At 51.8% G+C, this 20,597-nt stretch overlaps 1 protein-coding gene across 1 annotated transcript; it reads right to left on the reverse strand.

Moving 5' to 3' along the window:
• Positions 1-1,604: 1,604 nt before the first annotated feature.
• On the reverse strand, positions 1,605-17,157 carry LZTFL1 (leucine zipper transcription factor like 1). Its single transcript, XM_075547231.1, has 10 exons — positions 17,084-17,157; positions 12,161-12,285; positions 9,222-9,416; positions 7,651-7,711; positions 6,678-6,749; positions 5,549-5,614; positions 5,387-5,464; positions 3,715-3,891; positions 2,914-3,017; positions 1,605-2,016 (listed from the first exon to the last, which is right to left on the reverse strand). Exons 1-10 carry the CDS (start codon positions 17,084-17,086, stop codon positions 1,998-2,000), a joined length of 900 nt encoding a protein of 299 aa, XP_075403346.1. The 5' UTR covers positions 17,087-17,157; the 3' UTR covers positions 1,605-1,997.
• Between the last annotated feature and the right edge of the window lie 3,440 nt (positions 17,158-20,597).

The raw sequence follows: 20,597 nt of genomic DNA on the forward strand, positions 1-20,597 counted from the left end.
AGACTTGCGTTTCTTTAAAAGTGGTGTTGACTGCGGTCTTTTCTGAATGGACCAGAATTAGAAAGCTGATCGCCACTTGTGGTGACCGGACGGGACAGGGTACCACTGCCCCAAAGGGTATCTGAGGCCACCATCTTTCCAGGAGACGAGTTTTACAATTGGCACAGTTAGATGGTAAAGTTCCAGAAATACATTTTACGTATTACCACACAACTGGAACACGCCACACAGAATGTTTGTCGCTACACAAAAAAACCCACAAATAAATAGCGCCAAGTTGCAACTCTACCTAGTGATGTAGGACCTGCCCAAGTCCACGTTCAGGTGCGTGCGCACGCGCACACGCACGCACGCACACACACACACGCAGAGGCGTGCTGTTTCTGGAGCCCACAGTGCCGGCTCTCTGCAGATACAGGGCACAGGGGACACAGTACCACAGAGCTGAGCAGCCCACAGAGGCGAGGAAGGGACCGCACCCAGGCTGGCTGTAGGGCTCATCCATCTTCTCGAGCCCGCCTCAGCGTCCTTTGGAGTACATGATCCTACCCTTTATCATCCCCCGCCTCCCTGACACTGCAGCACCAAGCTTACAAGAAGTCCAGTCAACTCGAGACCGGCATTGAAGCCTGAGAGGCGCAGTAGCCGTGTCCGTGCGCCGTGCGCTTGCTGGGGACGCGGTGGGGGGCGGGGTTATAGTCCTCACTGGTGGAGGCGAGAAGATACAGGGGGGCCCTCGCCAAGGCGAAGGGCACTCTGCTTGTGGAAGTGGGAAGTTTCTCCACGCGACCTGGGTACGGAGGAAGTGCTGTCCTTCCCGGGCCTTCACGCTCCGGCTTGACTCGAGAGCAGATTGCTGCAGAACACTAACGCCAGGACGAAGCCTCATGTCCAAGGGCGTAACCAAGGTCACCCAGAAAACCAGGAACACGGGAAGGAAGTCTTCTGAAACTCTTGACGACAAAGATACTGGTGGATGCACATGCATAAACCCAAATCTGGGTTCGATTCTGAGTTTGGTCTGGTGACTGATTTTTAGGTAGAACGCAAGTCCTTTAACAGTGTTCATACTCAGTCTGCGCTGTAAAGAACATTCTAGAAGCTGAAGCATTGGGATGACATGTGCTCTGAGGCCAGACACTTTCTAACCCATGCAGACACGGAGTCCATGGGGGCTCTGACTTCTCCATTGGGAACAGACTCCAGACAAGTGGGACGGAAAACACCTAGGCACGGTGCTTCAGCAGAGACAAGAGTTGAGTCTTCTCACCTCAAAAAAAACTCAGTTTTTTGAGCTGATTCTGACTCAGTGACCCTGCAGGGTGGGGTGGAACTGCCCCTGTGGGTTTCTGAGGTAGTAAAATAATAGAAAGCCTCACCTTTCTCCCACAGAGCAGTGGGCAGTTTCAAACTGCTGAACGTGTGGTTAGCAGCCCAAAGCGTAACCACTGGGCCACAATGGCTCCCTAGAAACCCCTGTGCTGCTGTGGTTAGCTCACCTCAAGGTGGGAAAAAAACACAGCACTCGGGGGGCAGCATTCACATCTTCAACAAATTCACACGTTTCTTCATGACCAGACGGCAAGTTAAAAACACGAATCAGATTCTATCTTTTAAAAATAGGGACCTTTATTGGGAATAACGATCTTTCTTTTTACCCGGGGACTGTGGAAATGTAGACACTGTTAGCTCCGTTAACGCTCAGCAAAATGGACCTGTGATACTGGTGCAAAGGGGTCAGAGTCGTTGTCTTGCTACAAAATTCTCTGGGCCCCTTAGCAGAGGGTGGCCAACCAGAGTCCATTTTTCTTTTTTCTCTTCTCAACTAGGCAACTAAAAATAGAAACTCTTTGGTGAGGTGAAGTAACCGCAGGTCTAAATATTAAAAAAGTAAGAGGAGGGCCTGTAGCAGAATGCTTCTTCGAAGTCCATGCCTGAGGCGACAGCCAGCTGGGATGCTCCGCTGGGGCAGTGTCCAGATGCACCAGCATCAGCGCTTAGTCTTCAGGTTCGTATCTAGAAAGAAACAGACGGTCGTTACTTCAAACTCCTCCACTGTCCCCTTGGTGGCACTGTATTTTCAGTTAAAATCCCTGGGGGAGTGTCGAAGTCAGACATATTTCAAGGCATTCCGATGGTGCCTGGGGGACTCACCTAACAGTGGGGAGGGTGGCCAGTGGCTGCCAGGGAATGACACACACACACACACACACACACACACACACACACACAAATCACCCCCAGTCTTCCTATGAGGCCCTCGGATCAATGAGTACAGAGGGGAGCTGGTCAGTGACCCCCTCACTCAGGTCCACGCAACAAGCTGGGGCCATGTGAATAAAAGGCGAGCAGTCCTCCTTCCACAGGGACAAACGTGACGTAGGGGTCACTTCCTAGCTCCTTTCCACGGGGATCCAAAAGAGTGTGAAATGTCAGTTGAGTCAGCAGGCCACGTCGCTGATGGCCAAAACGATGCCCCTGGTGAGCTTGGCCTGGGCGGCCGGGCTCCCCTCCGGGCATGGACTTCTGTTCTTAGATGTGTCCCTCAGGGAGCACGTGGCCACTCCAGGAGCCGCGGTCCTCGGGGAGAGGCATGGCTGAGCCAGGGGGCTATGGCGGGCATCAGCATGGACCTCATTGTGTGGGGGCTGCCGCGAGGAGAGTCTGCAGGGCCAGCCGGACCATGTGCCCAGCCCTGGCCGCCACCCCAATTCCAGAAAGAAAGACAGAAAAGTTACTCAGTGTGCCCTGGCTACTAAAGACGTTTCACCGTGGCCCCCGTCAGGCTAAAACGTGGACTATCTGCTGCTGCTGCTCATCCAGCGCCCTGCCGAGGGAGCCCACGGGGCACACGGGGTACAGGGGCCTCAGCAGGGCGGCGGGGCGGCGGGGCGGCGGGGCGGCGGGGCTTACTTGGCTAGTCTCTTCCTGAGCTCCTTGATCTGGTCGTTCTTCTTGGTGAGAATCTCTTTCATGTTTCGGTAGGCGGCCGTTTGCTGGAATTTCTTTTCCAGTTCCTGTTGAGGGGAGGGCAGCCTGTTGTTACTGAAGGCAGGCCAACTCTGAGAACATCCCAGCATCTAGTTCGGGTTCCTAGTTTATAAGGGTTTGCTTACGCTACTTTCTAATTGCTTTAAAAGACACTTTGTATCTAGTGCTCTCCAAATTTGAAAATATGTTTCAAATGAAAAGTAAAAAAGTGGCATATCCGGCCTGCCCCCCCCCCCCAAACCAAACACAATGCTCTAGGGTTAGGTGATGGGGACTGCTGTCCCAGTACACTGAGCATCATCTTTCTACTAGTTCTGGAGCCAGGCGAACTTTAGCCTCCATGGTCTTAAGAGGCAAGAAGCGTCTGCAGCCTGCAGGGAAGACCCCCAGCTCCCTTCACAGCCCACGGAGAGATTGAGGAGCCACGCCTCAGCCAGCTCCAGGAGAAAGCAGCAGGAGGACCCGGCCCCGCAGGGTGGGGGGGGCGGGGGTGCTGGTGCGCCCGGGGCACAGGAGGATTTTGCCAACCACGGGAAGAGCAGAGCGTCCTCACCATCATCTTATCACCGTGGTGCCCAAGGCAGGAGACGGGCACTCCTGAGGACATGTATTGGTGACTTCCTAACACCTCATCTGAATGCGCGGGTTCAGTGCTGACCCTAATGGCCTGCACCCTCCGGCCTTGGGCCCTAACAGACACCCGCCCTCTAGCCCCCCACTGACCTTTTCAGCCAAGCGCAGCTGCTCCTGGACCCGGAGAAGGTCGTGCTTGGCTGTCGCCAGGTTCTCCTCCAGGGACTTCTGGCTTTCTGTCTTGTCACTGAGTGTCCTCTGAAACTCACACTTCAGAGCAGCGAGTGTGCTTTCCAGCTCACTCAAGTCTTGGGCCTTGATTAAATCCTGAGAGAGAGAGAGAGAGAGAGAGAAAAGCCCACCAGTAATTTCAGGCGGACCCAGATGACAGTGGATCGACAACAGTGAGGGGTGTCACGGGAGATGCAAACACGCTATGTTGCATGCTGGGTGACTCGTGGAGCGCACCATCCCCTCTGCGCCCTCCCCCCCGCCAGGTTGTCACTGCGCCCCGTTCATCACAGCACCCAGGGCATGGTGTCTTGGCCTGGTGGCCACTCAGTGATAACCCAGCTCCCAATACAGGAAATGTGACTTATGAACTGTGGACAAGTCCACCCCACGAGGAGTGGGAGAGGGGTGAAGACCCCGAGCTTGGCAAGGCTGTGTGTCCCAGGGTGGGCTGGCAAACAGGCAGCATTTACAAAGCCAAGGGGGAAAAAACCTGTTGAAAAATGCAGACGGAAGAAATCATGAGGTTCGTACACACCGTATGCCGATTTTAACGGCTATATGAGTTGCTTCGGCTTGTACATACAATTGGCGGTATGTACCTGAAGCACAACGATCGACCCGAGAAGGGAATTAAAAGCAGCGCTATCCTTCTCCAACTGCCCACTAGCCCCCGCTCGGTTGTGCAGTCGGGCTTGACGGCGATTCCACGCCACCGCAATGAACAAGACGAGGTCGATTTTGCTTTTCTGTCAAAGTCTTCAGGTTGAAACTGAGCGCAGTCCAAACTGGCTTCAAAGAAACTCATCGTCAAAAGACGTTTGCTGAAAATCTTGCCTGTGTAATTTCCTCTTTGGCCACCTAAGCAACGTCTCATGTTAAAACAGGACAAAATGAACGGCTGGCTGCCTGAGATTGGATGGGCGGGAGGGCGGGACGAAACAAGACCAGCACTGACAGCGGTTGACGCCAAATGAGGAGGACATGGAGGGGCTGTTAATGTATCATCTCTGCTGGGTTGATGTCTGCTGCTTTCTACATAGAGCTGAACAGACTCTCAAGAAGGAAGGTTGGAGGCTGTGTGGCCTCCGTGAGTGCTGCCAAGCAGCGCGTGGCACCACCAAGGCAGAAGCTGGCACTGACCACATGCCACACTCCAGGAAACCACATCACAGCACCCAGGCCGCCCAGCAGAAAGGCCACAGGAGGGAAGGGTGGGCACACAGTGAGCCCAGCAGATGGAGAGACGCTGGGCCCTGTGGCCAGCTGCTGCACGACCAGGCCCAGTTCACTGGGATCCGGACCAGCCCGTTCCTCTCAGGGCCTGAGGGTGGTCTGTCACTGATTCTGCTCCAATTCCACTGTTACATGGGATGTCAGAGGAAAGGGTGAGGCTTCACAGAGAACAACAAGGAAACCACCTTGTCTGCTGATGGGCGGGCAGGTGATCTGTCCGAGAGGACTCCGCAGTGGTTCTCAATAGCCCTCGCCAGGCGGCCGTGGTGGGGGTGGGGTGCAGAATGAACTTTGCGTGAACAAACGCGCTCTAACTGGAAAACGTGAGCGCACGAGCGCTGGCCCTTGGGCTCACCTGCTGGACGCCTTGGTCGACGTGTGCATCCCGCAGCGCTCGCTCGAGCTTTGACTTCGCATCCAGCGCACCCGTGGCCTGGAACCAGGTGGAAGCAAAACCACGGTCAGGAGCTCACCCGCGGCAACCTGGCCGGGCACTCAGCCAGGGCCCCTCACTTACCTGCATCTCCACGGTCTTCAGCCTGGACTTCAATTTCTCATTCTCTTCTTGCAGTCTTAAAATTTCCTATGTGAGGAAATTCAAGGGTTATTTTAGGAGTCTAACCAAATAATCCTCAAGGTGTGACACCACCACTTGCTTTGTTTAAAAATAAGCTTTTATAAATGATGCAGTAGCTCAGAAGGGAGCAAGCCCAGGCCATTGGCGCTATCCCGGGTCCACCCGCCCCGCCAGCCTCAACACCTGGGCGCTAGCTACCCGTGGTTTTAGATTTCTAGAACCTTCTCTCACTGTCTCTCAAACACCGCTTTCCTCCTTCAGTCCTCTGAAGTCAGCCTTGTTCCACACCCTCTTCCCGTCTCTCGTGCCTGTAGCGCACACCAGGGCTGTTTCCTTACACACATTCTCCCCACCCCAGCACTCCCCTCAAGCCTCCCCCTGCACTCCACGTACACGCCGGCCCGGCCGGAGCCCTGCGCACGGGCCCACCACACCCAGCCTTCTCTGTCCGCAGGGTCTACTCCCTTCTACATGGGAATGTGTCTTCTCCGTACCCGACACGGGTGACGCACAGACTAGGCTCTCCTGTCTCTAAGTCCCTTGGGGATATTGCCCCTACCTTCCCACCAGTCTGCAAGTTCTTCTGAGGGCAGCGGACCAAGCAGTAGACAGAGCTTTAGCTCTAACTGCATTTAGCACAATGTGAACAACATAGGCGGCATTAGGGATGTTTACTTGTATGTTGATAATCTGTATGCAACTTTTATTTTTAAAAATGCCCTCCGTGACTATCACAGATCGAACGCTTCGAATGTCAATCAGGGAACACTGTCTAATGCCAGGGTCTTCACTTTAATGGGAGAGAGAAACCCAAGGGCTCTCTTCAGTCTCTCTGGGAGACAAGGCCGCCCTCTGCTGGCCAACCCCCAAACCACACTCACTGCGCGCCCCCCCCCCCCCCCCCCCCCCCCCCCCCCCCGTGGCTGCTGATTCAGGGTGACACTACTATATGGTACAGATGCTGCAAAAGACGGTTGGAGCAGGACGTAACCAACCGCCCCCCCCCACCCCCCCGCCCGTTCCCTCGGGCAAGAGGGTGTTGCCCTTCTCAAAAGGCTGGGAACGGTACCTTGTTTAGGAGCTCCGCTGTGCCGCTTTCATTCAGTGGAGCGAGTTTGGGCTTCATGATGTCTGCCATGGGCTAAAGCAATAGGAAGGAGCCCAGCTGAGACCACCGCGGGTGGCCACAGCACGTGCACTCCCCTTGCACTCGCTAACACAGGCGAGTCTCGGTGTAAGCCTCCGCCAGCTCTGAGCACGTGGGGTTTCTGTTGCCTTGGTTCTCCACTACGCCCTGAGCCAGGCCCAAGTGCCCAGTGCTCGGGATAAAAGCAAAACCGGCCTTCCCTGTGCATTTCCTAACGTCCGCGTGGGAGAAGGGAGCGAGGTGGCGAAGCAGGTCAGAGCCAGCCCAGGATGGAGGCTCCAGTGGGTGACAAGGCAGATACTTGTACTTTATCCTGGATTATGGGGTACTGCATAAAGGTTTTAATTTCCAGGGGGGCATGTGGAATTTTTTTTGCTGAAAGGGGGGTGGGAGGCCAGTAAGTTTGGGACCCCATGCTCTAGCCTACAGGGACTGGGATTTTAAGGACCGTGGGAGCAGATCCAGGAGCTCCCTGTGAAAGACTCTGTAATACCAGCAATGTCGACAACTGTGGTGAAGGTGAAGGACAGCTTGGTATCACTACATTGGCAGTTTCGCCATGAGCATGCCAACACAGGACCCCACGCCCCTGGCCTGCCCGTCTCACAGGAGTAATCGGGAAACGTCTCCTCTGCGTCTGGAGGGCGGACTCGTGGCAGCAACAATCTCCTCTACAACAGCACAGCCTCCCACAGGAACGTTAAAAAACGGGCTCTCATGCTCATCTCCAAAGTTTTCTCCTTTTCCCTGAAGATCTGATGGGCAATTCCCGAGTTCTAGGCCTGCTGGGAGCGCCTTTCCTTGGAGCGTGCGCTCTGACCTCTCGATGCTTTCAGTGGCTTGAGGGTTGGAAGTACGGATGGCACTGTGTGGCCTGAGAGTGACCGAAACTCACCTTTTTGTTTGCAGATGCAAACTCTGCCTTTTCAAATTCTGCAACTTGTTCTAATAACTCTCTAGAAGATAAAAAGCAAACATGGAAATGTCGGTGTAAGTATAAAGTACCTGGTATGTGACATGCGAGAGACCAGGACATGACAGGCACACATGGTGGAGAGTTCATGGGCTCAACTCTGCATCCTCTGTAGCGCCCCGTAACCGCAGCAGGGAGCTAGCGCTAAACTGTGGTGCTAAGGCTGCAGCTCTCCAAGCACACAGGCGAGACTTTCCTCACCTCGGCCTCTCTGAGGTGCTAGAGCAGTGGTTCCCAACCTTCCCAACGCTGCCACCCTGTCACACCGTTCCTCATGCGGTGGTGACCCCCAACCATAACATTATTTTTGTTGCTACTTCATCACTGTCATTGCTCCTGTTATGAATGGGGCGACCCCTGTGAAAGGGTCATTCGACCCCCAAGGGGTCACGACCCACAGGTTGAGAACGCTGTGCTAGAGGGAAGCTGTTCTTTCACACAACAGGACGGCTCACACACAAGCTCATTTTCACAGAACAATGATGTTTGTGTACAAAGGCCACTGAAAATGCATATCCTGTATGACCAGGACAAGCAGGTGGTTTGAGGGTGATGTGGAAAGGTCAAAGGAGAGCTGGTGGTGTGAGGGTTATGGGCTGGGCTGTGGTCTGCGAGGTCTGCAGTTCAAAACCAGCAGCTGCCCCACAGGAGAAAGCTGGGGCTCTCTATTTCTGCAAGGCGTTAGGCTCGGACACACACAGGGGCAGTTCTAGCCTGTCCCGCAGGGTGACTGAGAGTCGGCACAGGGCAAGGAGCTTTACAGCGTAGCAACTGGCAAGCACGAGTCTGCCAAGCGCCGATTTCCAGGACTTTCTGTGCCAGACACGTGTCCGTTTCTAAAGTTTTCGCTGACAGTTGCGGGCGTGAGTCAACTTTCAAGCACGGCCCCTGGCTGTACTCCACGCTCACTGCTCCATACACAGGACAGCAAGGCCAGAGGGCCAGTCCCAGGGCTGGGCCAGCCTGTCCTCATTTCTGGGACAGTTTTCTCCCAGTGAGGTTGACCTTCACCAAGTTCATGACATTTTGAAAATGAATAAGCTCTCTGATAGTGCTCAGAAGATCGGGTTCTACTTTAAAGATAGTTAAGTACCAACTGTGAATGCCTTGATTGAGGAATAAACTTCTAAAATTACTAGATTGCATTGATGGTATTAGGTTTGAGTTCATTTTTCAACTGCTTCCTAAACTTGATTTCTTGGTTGACCAATCTCTAACGACTCACTCCCATTACCAAGCGGACAGAGAGGCTGTCACCAACAGCCAACAGCTGGCTTGCAAAGCGATTTCATGGGTCCCCAGGCCTTTAGGTGCCTAGGGCGAGGGCAACAGACCTTCCCAGGGGACCCTGGCAGGCATCTGAGTGGCAGTTTTCTGTCCTCCTCCAATGTTCTCACCCACAGCTGCTAGAAAGCCACAGCAAAAGGCTCGCTAACGTTCGGAGACGCCGCTGGGGCCCCTGGGGCCGTAACCACAGGTACGCCTTTCATTACCTGTTCTCGAGCTCAGAGATGTCTGTCTGGAGCTTGAGGTACCACTTCTCGGCCTGCGCAAAGAGCTGCCGCAGGAGGAGCACGTTGGTGTGGGCGGTGTTGATGAGCTCGGACTCCACCTCGCTGTGCACCACGGCCCGCAGCCCGCTCAGGACCTCGGAGACCTCGTCCACGGTGAAGGTCTCCTCCACCAGCCTGAGAAACAGCAACACCCAACAGCGTCAAGCACAAGAAGCAAAACCCCCTGCGGCGCCTCACATAGGAAGGTGCCAACGAAAACCTGTCTGGGGGTGATCTCCTTCACGAGTGGGACACAACGAAACCATTGAATGGCTGATCCCCAGGAGAGAAACGGGCTGGCTTGACTCTGTACAGATTCGGCTGCGTGTTGGATGGACTTGGTAGCCGTGAATCTCATTTTGTTTCTAATTCAAACCACTCAATTGTGACTAATTCTTCCCCGTGTACTCTTCATCTGGCCCCGGTCAGTGCAGCCCCGGAGCACTCTGAGAGCCAGGACTGACGCCTGCCCTTCACTTTCCAACTGCTTCCCTGCTCACTCCCACCTCCATTGGGTGTCACCACACTGAAAGTCTTCAATGTCATCTGAAAGGTGCAGGGCCTCCTGCTTCTTATCCTAGGGCCCTTTAGTCATGGCATAAATGATTTGCACGTTAGCAAGTATTGACAACGAGAAAATCAATGGTAATTACATATTGCTTCTTTTCACATTTTTGAGACCCTTAAGAAAAGGGGTGGGGTGGGGGGAAGGCCCACTATCACAAGCAAAAACCACCTAATGCACGCGCCACTGAAAATGCCGTCCCAGCTCACTGCCATGGAGCTGACCCATCAGGCTCCCAGCCACCGTACAGGGCAGAGCGGGTTTCCAAGACCAACGTACACCGTTACAGGTGCAGGCAGCCTCCTCTTTCTCCCAAGGAGGGGCTGGTGGGTCTGAACCCGCTGGCCGGTGGTTAGCAGCCTGAAGCCTCACGCACAGCACCACCAGGGCTCCTGCACAGAGACGGCCACGTAGTATTTACTCAGCGTCTACCTGCACAGCGACAGCTGCAGTTGGAAGGAAACAGCTTCCGTCCTGTCAATGTAGAGAGGGGAACCTGAGGGGAACCATCCCCCATCATTCCCAGTGACCTCACTGACACGCTCCTGAGCTGCATCTGTGAGGAAGTGTCTGTCTGTGTCCACAGGCTAACAGCCTTGTCTGCTCCCTGCCTCCACCCTCAGAGGTCCCTTTACCTCTCTGGCTACACTGGGATCATAATGACATGACAGAAACATATAATCAGTATGTGAGTTGCAATTCTCTAATGTTTCATCTTGCCAGCAACATGCCAGCCCTCTTTAAAAACCAAACCCTCCACGGATAAAAGGAAAGAGAGGAAGCTCACAGCCCCGGGAACCCTCCAGCTTCCTCCCACGTCAGATCTGAACTCTGGTCTGCCTGGTGACCGAAGAGGGGGGGGGCGCGGGTGACACTGACATGGACTTCAGTGCTCATGTGGCACACGGGCTAGTTTCCAATGCACGAAACAACAGCAAAAATCCAACAGAAATGCAGACTATTTTTAATGGAAGTCTTTATTAAACATACTGAGAATGGTCCTAATTTCTTGAACACATCAATTCTATTTAAACCTTTAAAATTTGCATTTTGTTGAAAATATAGACAACCAAATATACCAATTCAAAAAATTTCTATGGGTACCATCAGCGACACTAATCACATTCTTCAAGCTGTGTACTTGCTTTCACCCTCCGGTTTTGGAATTGTCCCCCCTCTTCACATACACGTATTCTACACCCCCGAACTCTCTAGTCTAACCTTTTGATCAATCCAGTCCCATATAGGTAGTTCTTTAAAGGAGCACAGGGTTCAAGGCAAACCTTCTTTACTAACTCAGCTAACCTGTCATTCAGTTTAAAGACGATTTCAGGGAGTACTGGCATTTTGGTTTAAGGGCGATTGCAGGATCATTATTTTGGGGTTTCCCTGGGCTTTGATGTCTCCAGAATGTCTAGATTCCATGAGTTGAAATTATGTTCTGCCCCTCTCCTTCCCCTCTTTGATCAGGAACCTCCCACAGAATCTTTGATGAACAGTTCAGCGATGGGAGCCGGGCACCATCCAGTTCTTCTGGTCTCAGGGCAAAGGAAGCCGCTGTTCATGGAGGTGAGGATCCACCCGCTCCATGTCCTCCTCCGCTACTAACTCTCCTTCTTCCTCTGCAGCCCAAAGTGAAGCGATCAGAACACTTGTTATACCGTGGATGGTTGCTTGTAAAAATGTTAAGACCCAGGCACTATGCCATAAAATAGTAGCTAGAACAGAAGCACTGAGACCAAGGTTAGACAACTATGAGGTTGTAACCCTCAGTCTCCACACATAGAAGCCAGATTCCAGGGGTGTTGGCTGTACACTGGCACAGCAGCATCTCTGCTGCTGGTGTAAATTATCGATCGCAATTGCCAATTCAGTTCAATTTTTAGAGGTGTGCAATTACAGACATTAATGGTATTGACCAGTGAAAATTCTCCATCATCACACACAGAAACTGTGCTTTTGTAAGCGTATTTTGCTGACCTGAGGCCATGATTCAGGCAGCAATTAAGGCACTTTGCTGTCTACTGTTACTACTGCAGTGTGCTCTCTGGCCACTCTTCCGCCTCCCCATTACACAGCTGCTTCCACACTTGCCTCGGGCCTGGAAACCGGATGGCCTTCCCGACTGAGGGAAGTTCATGGCTTTTTGACAGTGGTAACTAAGGCCTTTGTCATTTGAATGATCGCGTACTTGAGGGAGTGACTGATCCCCATCTTCCTAACACAGTTTGCAACAACCTGTGCTATGGTATCCCTATGCTGGCTACCAGAAAGGGCCGTGTTCCCACGTGATTTCTCTGTCGTCTGCTGGTACCTGCTCTCCTTGAGGTCCTGGAAGCAGGAGTCTACCGTCTTCAGTCTCAAGCCTCTTTTTGACCGAGCAAAACGCATATAATTAATCATTTCATTTTGATGGTGGTCATTCAAGCCCAGCTCCGCCTGAGGGAGAGAGAGAGAGAGAAGCAACTTGTTAGCCTTGGAGATGTGATGGCGACGGAGCCAGGATGAGAGCGGCCCGGCAGGGCCTGCGGGAGGTCGGCCAAATTCTGTTTTCCCTCTTCTGGGCGTCAGCTAGAGACAGACACAGCCCACGCTGCTTGCAGTCAGACGCAGTCCCGCCCGCGGCACTGCCCAGCAGCAGAGTGTGAGAAGAGATGGGGGACACTTCCAAAGCCTTCACCACATTGGAAACCCAAACGAAGTGGCCACTGGGCTGACCCGTGCAGGCCACAGCCCCCAGGGGCTCTGGGGGCACCCACGCACCTGAATGTCCTCAAGAAGCAGCACGGCCCTCCTCACCTAACTGAACCAAGCTGTGAGACGGCTGAGATACAGCTGCTTAAGGAGCCAATGTGTGTGCAGTCGATTACAGCAACCTGACTGTACCTGGCCTAATTTAGCTGATACCGTTCGACTAGGTTTCTCCAAATGTGTTCACATCCTAACTCCTATACCTGTGGAAGTAACACACTGTCCCTGTACAATGGAACCTAATGTGATGTAATCTGACCAATCAGCTGTGGCCCCACCCAGCGTACAGTGGATCCTGGATCTAATGCTCTCTGGGTTACCCAAAGAGTGTCATCGCACCGTGAGTAGGCACTTCCAGCAGTGCATGCACTTGCTGAAAGGCCTGTTACTTGAGTTTCCTATTGAAGATGTTCAATCTGACTATCCTGGCATGCATGACCTTCTGTCCTAGGGCTAGAAGATGCGAATGGAAAGAATTTTCTTAGGTTTCAGCTGACACTGATCAGTCAACTCCCCAAACTCACGGTGCAGTCTGAAGCAACAATAGGCAGGGTCTCATTTATTCCTCATTCGAATCCTAAGAAAACCTGTAGCAGCATTCCTTAGGGGAGCGCTGAGGTCCTCCTCAGCTGCTGACATGATCACGTTACAACTAGAATTAGAATCATGCGATTTAATCCCAGAGCCCTTTTTAAAAATGGAAGAAATTAGATAAACAGAACATATACATGTTTTTGTTTTGTTTTTCAGGACATATATGCATGTGATAGGAGCCACAGTGGCACTGTGGGCTAGGCCTTGAGTTGCTAACCACAGGTCATCAGTTCAAACCCACCAGCCACTCTGCAGCAGAAAGACTAGGCTGTTTGCTCCCACAAAGATGTAGAGTTTCAGACATCCTACCTAGGGTATCTATGAGTCAGAATGGACTTAAGGGAAGTGGGTTATATATGTTACAGTTACCTAAGTGTCTGAACTAACAAATTTCCAAAAAAATCAAAACACCCAAATGTCCACTAGGTATTACAAGCTAAATATATCATTAGAGATGGTCTCTCTCAGAGGCCCATTAGTATGAATGAAGATCTTCCAGAGTTAGAAACAACTCAAAGCAGTGTCATAACCCGGCTGGACCAGGGAACACACACTGGTACAGAGAAGAGCTCTCGTCACATGGGATCCAGGACAGATCCGCCCCTGAGGAAAAGTAATGAGAGCCGTGCTATCATGAGGGTAGGGGACTCTAAAGGGTGGGGAACGCATCACAAGGTTGAAATATATCCCCCCCCCCCTAGCGGACGAATAACAGAAATGTGGGTGAAGGGAGGTAATGGATGGTGTAAGATTTGAAATGACAATAATAATATATAATTGGTCAAGGATTCCTGAGGAAGGGAGAGTGGGGTAGGGAGGGGAATAAGAGGATCTGATACCAAGGGCTCAAGTAGAAAAGAAATGTTTTGGAAATGTTGACGGCAACATACGTACAAGCGTGCTTCATACAACTGAATGATGGGTTCTCATAAGATTTGGAAGAGCCGCCAATGAGATGATTAATTAAAAAGTCATAGCTTTCTAAAAAACATAAGCTGTAGACACTAATTCTCACCCATTCCTCATTACCCATGGCATTCAAACTACCATCTGGCTTTTAAGTTTCCCAAACGTCCTCCAAGCCTGGTGCCCGGATCCTGCTGGAAGAGCGCTCTGCTGCAGTAAAACCAGCCTGCGTCTCGGATCCCTGGCGGTGGAGCTAGTTAGGGATGCATCGGGCTGCCAAGCACACCGTGAGCAGTTCAAGGCCACCAGCCTAGAAGCCTGGAGAGGGGAGGGGGACATGCTGGCAAATGATTACTAGCCGGCTCGCTGAGAGGGTGGGAGATGGAACTCTGCTTGGTAGTGCTTGCTCACTGGCATGGTGTGAACATCCTCACCGTGTGGCGTGACTGGATGCAGAGCTGAGACGAGGTGCTCACTGTGGACTCTCACCAGCCAGCACTGGCACGCCCCAGCACGCCACTGAGTCCTGCCATGGCCTTCAAGGCCTGCCCAGTGCTGCCTGCCATGAAGCCGACCACCTCACAACCCTGCCGGCCGGGCCTTCCTTCACAATCCCTGACCTCTGCTGCTTACAGACACCGTCAGCACCCACTGATGCCCCCATCCCAGCAGCCAGCTGTTCTCTTTCCCTGGGCGCTGGGGCACCACTGGGTTGGTAAGCTTTGTGAGGGCATCAGGAATTTCCGCCACCGCCCAACTCGAGGCCTTGTTCATAGCAGGTAGCCAAATCCCAGCGGTTATTTATTTCCTTTTGCCATGCAATGTTAAGGATGGCTTAGGACCAAGGGGGGGAGGGGGAGGAGCCCACAAAAACTCAAACGGAGAAGGATGACATTGAGGATAAAGGCAGAAAAGTCCCATTAAAATTGGTAAGGCTGCGGGAAGGGAGCAGAACTGCCCAGCCAAGTTCCGGAGTAGAAAGAACATTCGTCTATGAAAAAGGCCGTTCACAAGCCTTGTTCTCCACAGGAACACATGGTTCAAACCCCTAGAGAGGAAAAGGAATAGGTGGGTGTGTGAGATAATTAGACAAAGCGCTGGCTTGAACACCAGGTGTTCCAGAACCTGTGTGGCTCTCACCAAAGCACTTCAGGGACCCCAGGTCCCTCAGCTGTTCAACGGGAGCGTGATCGATACGGTCAGCTAAAAACGTTTAGAAACAAGGAGAGGTGTTCAAATTGGGAAATCAGAATTTATTTCAATTTTGTGGCATAAATGTTTGACTGAATTTTTTAAATGGAGCTGAATACTGGGCATGAAATTGTATCAGAGCACCACGCACGCACGAAGCTGACCGGTGTCAAGGAAGGGGGCTGTTCACTGCTCTGAACCGAGTTCATGAAGGCATATACAATTTTACCAGCAAGGAGCAAAAAGCTACGGTGATAAAAACATAATGTAATGAATTGGTCCCATTTTGGGGGCTTAACCTTATAACAGGTACTGAGCAACTTACTGATAGAGCGGGCTTCAAAGAGTTGGTGGGAAAATCCCATTACCTTTTAATCCCATTTCTCCACAGACTTTTTATATAAAGCCTTCGCTCATTCGTTGTGTAATTATTAGGACTGCTAGTGGTACCCTGGTTAGATGCTTGGCTGCTGAAAGGTCAAGGGTTCAAACCCACAAGCAACTCCTTACTGGGCTTCCACAAGGGGGACAACCTTGGGAACTCCATGGCCCAGATCTGTCCTATGCGGCTGCTGTGTCGTGGTGGGATCGGATGGATCATGGGTTTCTGTAATCATTTTTACTGTAATCATTCTCTGGAATTTAGATGAGAGAAATGAGGTCAATCGTCCTAACATAATTCCCCTCCAACGTTTCCTTATGGTGTTTGCAGGGGGAAGTCAGGAGAGTGACTTCAGTGGGTCAGGCTCAAAGCTCTGGAGGGCAGGGAATGACCTGTTTTGTTCCCAGCGAGACTCCCAGCAGGGAGTTCTTGCTCAGAACATGTTGCTGCTGCTGTCGCTGTGCAGCTGATTCTTGACTCGCTTTACCCCAATAAGGCACCCCAGGGTTTCCCAGTCATTTCATGTCCACAGGGGCAGATTGTCAGGCCTTTTCTGCAGCAGAGTGGCTGGTGGGTTCAAACGCCTTGACCTTTCAAGTAGGAGCCTCCTGTGGAGTCACTGAACCACCTGGGCGCCTTGCTGGGGCCGCGGGAGGGGTCAATACGAATTCTGAGTAGAGGGTGCAGCGGCCCATTTTTAAGCAGTGCTCCCAACCCTGCTTCCCTTTCTTTTTTTCTGGACACTGTCCAGCTGTGTGCACTGTGCGTCTTGCATATGACTGCTATGTAAGTTGGCATGTCGAACCTGCCAGGGGAATTAGTCGGGTATGCGGACTGGTGGCGTACAAGGAGAAAACTGGTCCTTCCTGAGCAGACCATCACAGTGGAAGCATCTCCCAAGTTTCCTCAGCTGGAAGATGCGTGGGCAGTTGGATTCGATCGCTTATTCCTACGCCGTTAGTTGACGCCTATTTGTTCACACTGCCAAGGGTGGGTGGGTGCCAGGATGGGGGTGCTGCGTGTGTGTGTGTGTGTGTGTGTCTGAGAGACAGAGAGACAACAACCACCTGAAGCATCATCTGGGCACAGGGCGTGAATCCCATCCATGCCTGCTGCGGACAGGGCAGGGGTTCCCTTCACCCGTCACCAGCGAGGTGCGACACGGCCGGGTCTCACGACCGAGGCGAGGAACGCAGCGACGCGGCGGGGCTAGGCTGCTGGCGAGGGTTTCGCCTGGACTATTCCGGATGGGCTTCACCGAGGGCAACCGAACCCCCCGCGCCGGCGCATCCTCCCTCTTCGGAGAGGCCTAGAAGCCGGGCTCGGCCCCGCCAACGCCCGGGCCCGCCCGCCCCGCGCCCCCGGCCCCGCCGCGGCTCTCTCCGGAGCGCCGTCAGCGGGTGGGCTACTCACCATGGCCGCGGGCTGGGGTCCCCCGCCGGCTTCGTGGAGCCGGAGAAGCCGAAGCCAGGGTCGACGCGGGTAGCCAGCCGGGCAGCAAACGACAGGGAGGGCGGGGTGGGTGGTTCCGAAGCCTCCCGTTGCTATTGGGAACGAAGGCGCGTGCTCTAGAAGTGTTGCATTCTCATTGGTCTCCAGGATCACGCGACAGGAAGTGTCGTCAGATATGCAAAGGAACGCATGCGCATTCGCTTTCGGAGACAGGAAGTCCCGCCTTTTCATGCCGCCCTAGCTTTGGAAGCTGGTCGCCGTTGCCAAGGGTAACAGTAGCGGGGCTGGAGTCTCCCGGAGCTCTATTGCACTTGCAAACCCTAGCTGTTGGGCGTCTGGACTGCAGGGGTGGCTCCCAGAACCGATTCCCAACCTTGCAGCTGCTTCCCGGATAAATCAGCCGTCCCTGGTTGATTTCTTTCCAGGTGTTCCTACAGAGCGTCAAAGTGACTGATGGCATCCTCAACACTGCCAGCATCTTGGATAGAGGCGGAAGCGTGGAATGGCCCTCGCCCCCAACAATGCCCAACATTGTTCTTATCTTCTTGGTTGAACAACAAATCCCTACTTTAGTACTGCTAAATACTGACTGGTTTAAAAAGGAAAGGTGTGCATGCTTATTCTACCTGTATGCTGAACCATTATATCGATGACACAACTTTGATTGCTGAAAGAGAGAAGGACTTGAAGCACTTGCTGATTAAGATCAAGGACTGTAGTTTGGATTACAATTCAATTCAATGTAAAAACTCAAAACAAAAACTCACTGCCCTCCAGGTGATTCCAACTCATAGTGACTCTGTAGACCCTGTCAACTCAAATGTCAAGGAAACCTGTAAACTCAATGTGAAGAAAACCCAAATCCTCATAACTGGATCAATAGACGGCATCACAAGAAACAGAGAAAACCCTGGCGCTGCCAGCCAAGGATTTAATTTTATTTGGATCCATAATCACCAGTCATGGAACCTGGCGTCAAGACCAGGAACAATATATTTTTGTTGGTCACATCTGCTGCACATGACCTCTTTAAAGTGTTGAGGAGCAAAGCTGTCCCTTTGAAGTCATGAACTTTGAGGATGTACACCTGACTCAAGCCATGTGAAAGCTGGACACTGAATAAGGAAGACTGAAGAAACATGGATGCATTTGAATTACGATGTTGGAGAAGAAAATTGACAGCGATGTGGACTTCCAGAAGAACAAACAAATCTGTCTGGGAGGAAGTACAGCCGACTGCTCCTAAGAAGTAAGGATGGTGATACCTTATCTCGCACACTTTTGACATGTTATCAGGAAGGACCAACCTCTGAAGAAAGGCATTGCGTTTAGAACAGAGGGCCCATGAAAAAAGAGGAAGGCCCTTGATGAGATGGATTGACACAGTGGCCGCAGCCGTGCACTGAAACATGAGAATAATGGTGGACTGACACAGGACCAGGCAGTATTTTGTTCTGTTGTCCATCAGATCGCTGAGATGCAGAACTGACTTGATAGCAACAACAAATAATGGAAATATCACAAGTGGGTGCCTTTAAGGAATAGAAAATTCTTTTGGGGGGAAGGAGGCAGAGTCTGAATTTGGGGTACTGGATCTCCAAGGCTATAGTAGTCTACTCTGAAGAAAGGTCTCTTTCGTTTATATTCCTAGATTCCCTGATGATCTTGTGGCATGCACAACCCCCTGATTTAGGCTGCTTTCTTGCTTAACCCACTCTTATATTTCAAGAGATTGATCGAAAACACACCCTGCACTAATACTACCACATTAACAAGGAAAACTCATTTACAAATCGGATTATAACCACCGATATAAAAGTTAGGATTTATAACATTTTTGCGAGACACACTTTAATCCATAACATATTTTCCCTAAAGACCAAAACATATATACAGCAACCAAAATACACCCCAGCCACAAATGGTACCCATTTTCTAAAAGCCAGGATTTTCAAATTATTATGCCCAGAATTATCAGGGAGGCTTAGTGAGCAAGCAGCTTCCCTGGCCTCATCCCAAAGGACCCCTGGTGGTAGTGGTGTCAGGTAAGCCTTGGACTAACTGCCTGGTTAGAGGTTCAAGTTTACTAGCTTCCCCAATAGAGAATGTTAAGGTTATCTGCTTCTGTCAAGGTTTACGGTCTCAGAAACCCTATCTAGGGTCACTAGGAGTTGGTATGGGCTCAGTGGTTGGGTTGGCCTCATCCCAGGACTTGTGTTTGACAAAATCTAGTTTGGATCCTAGAACCTCCTATTGTTACTGAACTTCCCCGAGTGATCACAGCCCACTCCCTGAGAAACATTGAGCTGGAAGAGGCAAAGGTGTAGGGCAAGATCCAAACGGTTCCCCCACCTTACCGCCATTCATTTGATCTGACTCACAGCGACATAATAGAACAGGGTAGAATTGCCTCTGTGGGTTTCTGAGACATCACTCTTTATGGAAGTAGAAAGCCTCATCTTTCTCCTGAGGAGCAATAGGTGTTTTCAAACAGCTGACCTTGCCGTTAGAAGCCCAGCGTGTAGCACTGTACCACCAAGTTTCACAGGACATGATAGATATTGAAAATGGCAAAGACTTGGGGCATGGTGGCCTGGGCATTTCAGCAGGTCCAGTAGGCAAAACAGCCAGATTAAAGCTTGAAGGAGGCCATGGGAGAGCTACAAAGTTGCGTTTAGAACCATAGACCCTGTAACAAGAAGGCTGAAAGCCTTCAAGTAGAGGAGAGGACAGTTGACGCCCAAGTCAAGGTGCCGTCAAATCGATCTCAGCTCCTGGCAGCCTGTGGGTGTCTGAGTAGCAACATGCTCCATCAGCTTTTTTCTGAAGTGCCACTGGGTGAATTCCAACTTTCAGCGTTTCAGCCCTTCATACCACCCAGGGGTTCCTAAAGTAACCCCAAAAGCAACCAAACTCACTGCTAGCTAAGTTGATGCTGACTCATAGCAACCCTATAGGACAGGGTAGAACTGCCCCCGTGGGTTTCTGAGACTGCAGCTCTTTGTGGGAGTAGAAAGTCCCATGTTTCTCCCGAGGAGTGGCTAGTGGTTTCAAACTGCTGACTTTGCCATTAACCGCCCAACATGTAACCACTATGCCACCACAGGAGTTCTTCATAAAGTAACAGAAAATGGTGTGCGTGCGTGTGTGTGTCACTACAAAGTGGAATTTCAAAATGGATTGCAACGGTGTGAATTGTAGGCCTAGAAAGGATTTTAGCAGCCACCCGTTTCCACCAGCGTGACTTCCAGCTGAAGAGAGGGCGAGCAAGGAGACCGCACGTCCCAGGGCCCAGAGGGCTTGGTGGGGCGTCTGGAACTTGAATCTTTGATGAAATGCATGCAAATGAGTGTTCAAGAGCAAAACTAGAAGCAGGTGTGAACTATTCTGGGACGGGGGGTGTTAAGTTAGTTTCTGGTTTCAAGAATTTCATTTTTCTTTTCATTTCCTGACACATTCCTTCCATTCAACAGAA

Source organism: Tenrec ecaudatus, chromosome 4 (genome assembly GCF_050624435.1).
Source record: "Tenrec ecaudatus isolate mTenEca1 chromosome 4, mTenEca1.hap1, whole genome shotgun sequence".
NCBI lineage: Eukaryota > Metazoa > Chordata > Mammalia > Afrosoricida > Tenrecidae > Tenrec > Tenrec ecaudatus.